General features: G+C 48.5%; 1 protein-coding gene across 1 annotated transcript; it reads left to right on the top strand.

Moving 5' to 3' along the window:
* The first annotated feature begins 2,101 nt into the window (after positions 1 to 2,101).
* On the top strand, positions 2,102 to 4,029 carry LOC110480216 (transcription factor Jun). The gene has a single exon (XM_085566498.1). The coding sequence runs from the start codon at positions 2,596 to 2,598 to the stop codon at positions 3,880 to 3,882; it is 1,287 nt and encodes a 428-aa protein (XP_085422624.1). The 5' UTR covers positions 2,102 to 2,595; the 3' UTR covers positions 3,883 to 4,029.
* Positions 4,030 to 9,303: the final 5,274 nt, after the last annotated feature.

Genomic DNA, 9,303 nt, shown 5'->3' with positions numbered 1-9,303 from the left:
CTCCGGCCGCGCCGTGCCCACAGTGGTGGCCGGGGATGGCTGCCCCAGCGCTGTGAGCCCCGCGGGAGGTTCTGGCTTCCTTCGGGGAGAAGAATAAAAAATTTATAAAAAGGAGGGGCGGTGGAAAGGCAAAAGCAAACAACGGGAAGACCACGTTGCTATAACACACAGTTGCATTAAGGTCGTGTAAAACAACTCCGTGTCACTCGCCTAAACGTAGTGTGCAGGTGCATCAGCAGACAGTAGATAGATGTCTCAACAAATCCATTTGTTGTTACAAATAGGTTTATTTTGAGCAGTTTCAACATGTTACCATTCTGTGGGCTCACTTTTGAACTCTGCATTCGATCAACAACTAAAACTGTCCTACATAAGTGACAGTTTTTGTATAGGAATGACGAAGGAACCTACCTTTAGGATCACCCCAGTCAAGTGTAATGGTATATTCTAGAAATTCACTGACAATAACCCCAGACCTAAATTAACCTCCATGGCTTTTTCTCTGACCCCACTCAGCCTACTTTCCCCGTCTACACTTGCTTTGTGAGGGAAAGAAAATAAGGTTTATTTGCCTTGGCTTGGAGTCTGTGGCTTCTCTGCCTAGACAGCTCTCTTTGCCCAGCTGATGGAAGGGACCAGTCACTGCCACTTGCTTGCCTAGGAATATGACAGAAAAGCCTGTACAGCAGCTTAATCTATACTTCCACAAAGTCACTCACATGAGATGTTTTCAGTACTCTGTTGGCTGAGCACTGTTAGCTCTGCTGCCTCTTTTGCTAGGTCAGCCAAGAGACAAGGAAACCAAAATAAGCTCTTTCTAGCACTACCTTCCTCACCAAGAAAAACATGCTTACTCCTCCCCTACCCATGTGAATGCCTCTGTCCCTGGCCTGTGCCTGATGGCTTTCTTCTCCCTCTGTTGCCAGTTTTCTGGGCAGCAATTCTGCCACAGCCTCAAGAACCAGAAGAGCTGGGCTTTGTCCCATGGCAAAATGAGCTAGGGGTGACCAGAACCAGGCTCACCAGCCTGGACAGAGTCCTGCAGCACGAGAGCACGGCAGGCACGAATGGACACACCCACACACGGTGAGGTGATGAACCAGGTCCACCCAGGTAATTCAGGTAGGAGCAGCAGGAGATGGTACCAGGAACAGAACTGGAAACACAGGTCCAAGGTTCACCCAGGAGATGAAGCAGAAGAGGGTGACACCTGTGACACAGCCAGGCAGGGACTGAAGGTGCTGGACAGTGTTGAAAAGGAGCTCTTGCACCCATACGTAAGAATTGGCAGCCCCAAAGTACTTGCTTGAGTCAAGGTCATCAAAGCCTCAGTGCACCTAGACTCCAGTTCTGTGGACTTGAAGAGGGATTATGAGTCAAAGTCCTGGACTTGATACCACTGTCCATCTCCTCCTCCACTGCTGGTTTTGGAATGAACTTTAGGAACAGGGGGGCAAAGCATGGCCATACAGATCGTGCTAAAAGCAGAACTTAGCAACTTCTCTAGACACTGTGAGAAGAGGCACATGGTCTTGATATGTAGGAAGGAAATGCCTGGGGAGAAAGCATGAAAGCATGAGTAGGTTGCAGAAGGTGACACCTAACTGAGGGGGTCCATCACAGATGAGAAGGTCTTGTGAATGTGTAGATAAGCCACTGAGACCATCAGTCACCAAGCTGATTTTAAAGACTTAAAGCAGAGCTTTCAGCAGCTCTGTCAGGATCACATTGGTGTCCTGAAGCAAAACGGATTTAGAAAAGACTGCGTAGAAAGAAATTTCCTTATCCCATAAGAATTTGAAAAACTTGGGGAAAGGCAGAGGCAATTGTCTTGAATAAAATAACAAATAAATACAACCTCCAAACTGAAAAATGCTATTCACATTTCAGTAATTTTGAAAATGTTGGAAATATGTCTAGGATGTTTCAAATTCTTTTTCTTAATTTTTTTTTTTTTCCCAGGGAAAAAAGGCCACATCAAATCATCAAATTCATGGCCTTCATCTTCTGAGTGACTTTTAGTTTGACTAGTTGGAGTTTTTCATGATGGCCAAGCACTTCCCGTCAGACTTCCCAGCACTGTGTTGTTGAGAATCACTAGTCCTCGACACCTGCACTATCCTGTGCCCATCCATCACAGACGGAACGCACCGGCACCTGCCCCAGCAGCCGCCACGCGATGCCCTTGCTCGCTTTCCTCCTGAGAATTCCCGGTCCTCGGGCCGGACTAATGGCCCCGAGAAGACTCCCCCGTTCACGGAGGAAGGCCCCAGCAGCGCCTTGTTCCCCACACCGCAGCCGCGGGGCGAGTTTCCGAGGGGGAGGAGCAGCGCGGGCTCCCCACGGACACCCACCGGGAAGCCGTTCCGCGCACGCCCGGCGGGCGGGGGAAGGAGCGGGCGGGGGGGACCGGCGGCGGCAGCAGGGAGGCGGCGACGGCGGGGCGGGCAGCGGGCCCGGGGCGTGGCGCGGTCCGGCGGCGCCGGGAGGCGGCTCAGTCCCCGCTGCCAGCCGAGGGCGGCCGGCCCCGCGGAGCAGCCGCCCAGCCCGGCCCGCCCCGCGCCGGAGCCGCCGCCGGCCGGCGAGGGCGGCAGCATGAGCGGCGGGCGTAGCGGGCGATCCGCCGTGAAGATGGAGGCGCCGTTTTACCCCGAGGAAGGACTGGAGCTGCTGCCCGACTTCGTGCCGCTGCCGGGTTTCGGTACCGCCGGCGGACCCGGAGCCGATGCGGCCGCCGGGCAGAAGCTGCTGCTGGGCGCCGGCAAGAAGCGGGACCTGCCGGCTGCCGCCCCCGCGCCGCTCCCGGGGCCCTTCGCCCTTCGCCCGCCTGCCGGCGCCCGCGGCAGCGCGGCGGCTCTGCGCTTGCTGCCGCCGCCGCCCGCCGCCGCCGCCGCCCCGCCGCCGACCGCGGGCTCCGCGGAGACCGGGAGCGCCGGCGGGGCGGCGGCGGCCCGGGGCGGCCCGGAGGCCGCGCTGGGGTCGGCTGCGGAGCTGCCGCTGCTGAAGCTGCCGCCGGCCGCCGACCTGGAGCAGCTGCTGATCCAGGGGGGTGCGGGGCTGGGCGCGGGCAGCCCAGGGCCGACGGCACCCGGGGCGGGGAGCGGCGGGGCGGCGGCGCCGGGGCCGTTCCTCTACCGGCAGCCGGTGACGCAGGAACAGGAGGGTTTCGCCGACGGCTTCGTCAAGGCCCTGGCCGATCTGCACAAGCAGAACCAGCTGCTGGCGGCGCCACCGCCGCTCTCCGCGCCGGGACCCTGCTGCACCGCCCGCCCGGGGCCGCCGGGAGCCCCCGCCGCTGCCGCCGCCGACCCTCCGGCCGTCTACACCAACCTGAGCGGCTTCAACCCCGCGGGGCCGCTGAGCCCCTCGGGCAGCGCCTACCCCTCCGCCTCCGCCCCGCCGCCGCCGGGCCTGGCCTTCGGGGCGGCGGGTCTGGGGAGCGGCCGGCTGCCGGCGCGGGCCCTGGAGGAGCCGCAGACGGTGCCCGAGGTGCCGCCGTCGGCGGGCGGGGAGGGCGGCAGCAGCGCGCCGACGCCGCCGTCGCTGTCGCCGCTGGACGCGGAGAGCCAGGAGCGGCTGAAAGCCGAGCGCAAGCGGCTGCGAAACCGCATCGCCGCCTCCAAGTGCCGCCGGCGGAAGCTGGAGCGCATCGCCCGGCTGGAGGAGAAGGTGAAGGCGCTCAAGGGGCAGAACGCCGAGCTGGCCGCCACCGCCAACCTCCTCCGCGCACAGGTCACTCAGCTGCAGGGTCGCGTCCGCAGCCACCTCTCCTCCGGCTGCCACATCAACGCCGCCGGGCATCCTCCTCCTCCTCACGCCGCCGCCCAGCCGCGGGAGGCTCCCCCCGAGGCGGCCGCCGCGCCGGAGAGCAGCGCCTGCTGAGGAGGGACACCCCGCCGGCCCCGGCCCCGGCCCGCCGGGGCACCGCGGGGTCAAGGTGCGCGCCTGCTGCCGCCCTTCTGCTATTATTATTATTTTTATTATTAATAATTATTATTATTTATTTGCGTCCGGAGAAGGCGGTTGTTTTTTTTGCGGGAGCCAGGTGTTGCTAAGTGTTTCCCGAGTTCTGTCGATGTCGCATTCAGCAGCGAGGGTCTCCGTGGGTGGTTCTGGGGCAGGTGGTTGTTAATTTTTCAGTGAAGTACTTAAGGTCTGTAGAGATTTCTGAAAATAAGAAAATTACTGTTTACAGAAAGATTCAACTTTATTTTCATGGGGGATATAAAACGTGTGTTTCCTAATACACCTTACTGAACTGTATAGCAATGGATAAGCTTTTCAAACTTAAAAAAAAATAGCCAGAATCATACCTTTTGAAAATATGTGCGTGTATATATATATTTAAAACATAATATGACTATGTATATTTTCTTGGTATTGATAAAGAACCTTTTCTAAAATACTGTCTTTCTCTAGAGCTTTAATTTGCCATTGAGAGTTAAGACAGCTGTGTGGGTGCTCTTGCACTTAACATGGCTTTGATTTTCAAATCGAATCTTGGAGGGAAATGATTTTTGTTGTAAATCTTAAAGCAGATTGAAATGAATTGCTGACTCAGTCATAGGAAAATAGTTTTCTAAACCTGTATGCTCCATATTTCTTGTGCCAGTGCAAACTTGGGGCATTGATAGTTATTTATTGAAACTTGAACACTTTTTGGACGTTGCCTAGACCTTATTTTTCTAGATAACACGTTAGTAGAGAAAATGGTTACTTTGGCAAAAAGAGCTTTACTTTTTTTTCCTTCACTGTGTACATTCCAGTAGTGTGTGCTCTTTCCATAGTATAGTAACAATTCAGTGCTATACAGAAAAGGGCTCAGATTTGGGGTGGGTTAGCTGTAAAGGTGATAATTCCATTGTATTCTGTTTGAATAAATCACAGAAATATTATGGAGAACTAGATTTATTTTTCAGTAGAAATATGTGTATCTTGCTTCTTGGTCTACTTTGTTCTAAAGAAACTTTCTGCAATACTCTAGAGACAGTCAATGCTAGAATGTGAAGTGCTTTTCTGGTTGGGAAGATTCGGTGTGATTTATTTCTTTGTCGAGAATTTACTAGTAGAAGAGTATAGCAAAGGAACTATTTCTTCTGATTAGACATAATCCTCAATAAGTTTTTGAAAGCTTTAGGTCCCTTGCTGGGTGCCACTGCCTTCCATGCTTTTGCTGCAGCTGTGTTTTTTGGGCACAGCCGCGAGCCCTGTGGCGGTGGTGCGGTGGGAAGGGTCTGTCGGAGTGTGGTGGTCACCTCACCAGAACCCCTCCGTGCGCTGGGGGAAGGCAGGGCTTCTCCTGAGCAGATCCAGCTCCAGTGTGGGCCCCTCTTCCCTCATTGAAACTGTGCTAAAATTTCTCTGCTTGAACTCAGAGGCAAATCTTTCATGGGGATACGTGTCTGTGCCAGCTGGTGAAAAGGGGTAATCTGAGGAGCCAAGAGGGCATAGACATCTCTATGTATACAGCAATTGTTAAAGCCACTCAGGAGCTGGTAAACATCCCTTACCTCTTCTGAAGGCTACAGCTGATGATTTGAAATCCAATAAGAATGGGATAGGCTCACAGTTTTTCATGCTTTTATTGGGGATATGTGAGTGCTATCTGTTCAGAAAGTTGAGCTGCAGCAATCAAGTGTAGGAGCTTTTCCTTTTAGTGCAGTTGTTCCTGGCACATGTATGAAGTTATATGAGAATGGGTAGTTACACTGTTATTGTAGCTGAGATGGCTCTGAGGATTTCTTTTCTTAATGCATATGCAAATTAGGTAGAAGCCATATTAATCATTGTATAACTGTTTGATCATGTCACCAGAGCCTTTTTTGGTGGTTGAAATGATTGACTGTAACAGTACATTCTGCTACTAGAATTACAAATGAGCAGATAAAAAAAATATTTTGATCTTAACACAGGTTTAAAGACTTCTTAGGGGCATTCTGAACCCTACTGCATACAATCTGTAGCACTGCCTGTTATATAATAACTGGGTGAAAAATACGGTGTTTTTCTTTGATAGTCATCATCCATGTGCAAAAATGCTGCAAGTCTGGAAAAACTGATAAAAAACTTCTTTCCCTCACACTTAACACTTTTCCCTAGTGAAAGAGGTAAAGCTGTGTGGTAGATGTGAGATACTTTTCTGCATATGTAATGAGGTGGGTTTTTTTTTTAAGGAATCCTGTAAAAAAATCTTAAGAAATTACATGGGTGAGCACCTCTACTTTGGTCCTTGTCTTTGTAAATGAGGGTTAAAGATCTGGTGGTAGAACACAGGACAATGGTAAATGCATCTGTGCAATATTTCTTTACTTACTTCATAATTTTTGCTCATAAAAAGTTAGCAATATCCAAGCAACATGGGGGATCCATGAGGCACAGGAAATCATTGCAGTTCCCCTTCCCAGACACGGCCAAGGCTCTAGTGGGCTATAGTCTACCACAGTTGTAATGAGCTCCCCCTTTCCAGTATGGTGATATTAAAGCTGACAACCACCCCACATGACCTCACTTGAGTTTGAACTTTCTGCAAGAGCAGTCTCACACCCAGCACCTCAAAGACCTCATGTGGTAACTTCTTTGACAGCCTGCTTTCTGTTCTGGCTGACATCTGTTCAGTGGTAGAAGTGGTGACAGGCCAGCTCTCTTACCCTGATGACTGATGAGAGATTACTAGTGAGGCTGGCAGCTCCAGCTCTCTGCCAGAGGCTACTGTTCTGGTAGTGGAGTTGTCCAAAAGAGATGAGTTTTCTGTAGAGTGATTGGTTACCTTCATAAATGCTTTTTTATCTGGCATTTAGGCTGAGAAACAGGATCTGACAGTGACATGACCAAAATTTGAGAATAGTGTTGGGGTGGTTGGATTTTTTTTTTCCTGTTTGGACTGGTTCTGCTAGAGGTTGCTGCATTTTTTTGCAGATATTTGAGTGCAAAGCCCAAGCACCTAACACTTTAAACCAATATAAGATGACTCAGGAGTACTTACCTGCTGCAGCTGTCAGACTTGATTGTTCCTGTCTTCTAAAACATATTAATACTCTGACTTTTAGCCCTGCAGTGTTCCTAAACTTTTAACTATGGCTTCTCTATTTTGTCTGCCTTTTTTCTTCAGTTTGTTGTTAAACATATGTGTCTTTTAGGCTTTTTGGTTTTCTGCCAAAAACTTTGGTCACTGTGAGACATTAAAAGATAGATACTGGGTAAAAACATTTCAGACTGTTTATATGATTTGCATCCATGTAGCTCCTTTTCAGTAACTCAAAGCAAGTTGGCTGTGTGTTACTGTAAGGGAAAAAAACCTACCAAAACCCCTCAAAAACAAAACCCAAAAAAAGCAAACAAAAAATTAAAATCCCAAAATAAAACAGTTATGTTCACTGTTAGCTCAGTGCTTTTTATAATTTTTCTTCATTCTTCAAAACTACCATGCTTTATTATACTTGTGCACACTATTTTCTATTGCAAAGACTCATGCTGTGTGACTTGATTTGCAGGCTACCCTCGTGTCCTTCCAATCTGGTTTTCAGTCTAGATGTGAACCCATGACAAACATCCCTCTTTGTTTCTTTGCCCCAGGTGTAATATGCTCTGGAGACTAAATAGTCTCCTCCTTTGTCTGTTTTGGTTGCTGGATGCTTGCTTCTGTACATATAGTTTTTTGCCCAGCAATTTTTGAATGTGCTTGAACCAATATCTTGGTTTAGATGTGAAGTGCCTTCTTATTTAGGTGCTACAGCAAAAGAGTTTGATTCCTATATGGCTTTGATTTATTTGACTTGTTATCAGATCTTTTCTGTCTTGGGAAGTAGGAGGGGGAATGTTTCCAGTAAGGGAAGACTTCCTTGGGCAGAGAGTGGAGCCCCCATCAGATCTGGCCCTGCTTGATGTGAGTGCAAGGAAGCCACTCTGGTAACACTGACTCAAATGATGCCATTGAACAAAGTTCATTGGTTTGGTCTCCAGTGTAGTGAAGTCTCTTGGAATCACAAGGTCTCCAGACAGGTAGCTGGTGAGTTGTTCTTAAAACTTTTAATATGATTCCAGGTTGAGCCCACTTCGTATGCTTAGAGAGCCTTTCCAAAAGCAAATACTTTGCATACTTTGAGAATCATAGGTGTTCAGACGTGGTAAGTCCTGATCAGGTTGAGGAGTGATTCTGGTGCTGATGGTCATGTTTTCTGTTATAAGACTGTGATGGATTTCCAAAAGGTAAATATCTCAACACATCTGGACTCTTCACTGTGTGCCAGTAGTCACTACTGACTATCATGCTCTGTTTGAGATCAAGGGTGGCTTTAGACAGTTCTCTGTTACCTTGGTTTGTATTTGTATCTTTACAGAAGAAAGAATCAGGAGGCATCCTTCATTCCTTTAAATATCTGATTGACCCTCTCTCACCTTTGACAAAGGAGTGACCTCCCACGTTAAGCCCTGAGGCATTCTGCAGTTTGCAGCTGTTAAAGTGGAAATTGATTTGGCAACTAATTTTTAATCAGTTGTATAAGTAATTGATGCTTCCCAAAATACTGAATAGTATTGTTTGATAGTGTCTGTAGTACAGGTGCCTACCAGGTCTGAATTACTAGTTGTGCTGAAAATAACATCTTGTCTGCTATAACTGGAGTCTTAACTGTTTTAATCCAGCAGCTTCTTAGAGAAAATTTTTCTATATCTGAGATTAATATGCAAGAGGAAAAGATGTTACATCTGCTTGTAACATAGGTCATTCTTTGATGCATTTTATATGTCCTGCTTCTGGAGCACAAGTTAAAAAAGGAAAAGCAATTAGTAACATTTGAATTTATTCATATGTGCAGCTGTAACTGCTGCTGGATAATTTTGCTCTTTCCTTACTTGATTCTCCAAGTTTCTATGTTTAGCAAGTAGACAAATTGGAGTATGACATATCTGTGTGCATATTTGATTTGTACAAAATCACTTCCATTTTTCCAGTTTTTCGTTTGAAGTTTTACTGTAAGAATGAGTGTTGAAGAGTTCTTACCCTATTTTGATGCTTGTTGGTCACTTCTTTTGATCAGTCGTGACTCTAGTCACTGCTCATCTTCCAGCAGAGGTGGATAGTAAAGTCTTTCAGGGATTCACCTCTTTCAGTATTTGGCAAGACAAAATATTTTTTCTGTATCAGCAGAAAAAATCTTGGACAGAGACCTTTCACAGTGCATAATAATCCTGCAAATGTTAACTCATCCTTCTCACACCACAGTCACTTGTTGTGGAGTTGCATCAGGGTTTAGTGTATCTGATGAAGAATAATAAATGTTCCTGTGACAAAGTGCAGAATCTGAA

The sequence above is a fragment of the Lonchura striata genome, chromosome Z (genome assembly GCF_050655825.1).
Source record: "Lonchura striata isolate lonStrDom1 chromosome Z, ASM5065582v1, whole genome shotgun sequence".
Lineage (NCBI taxonomy): Eukaryota > Metazoa > Chordata > Aves > Passeriformes > Estrildidae > Lonchura > Lonchura striata.
The sequence above is the reverse complement of the archived record's forward strand: the minus strand, read 5'-3'. Positions and strand labels throughout refer to the sequence as shown.

Bases quoted from the DNA above. Each gene is read 5' to 3' on its own strand.
- LOC110480216 (XM_085566498.1), top strand. From the start codon at position 2,596: ATGAGCGGCGGGCGTAGCGGGCGATCCGCCGTGAAGATGGAGGCGCCG.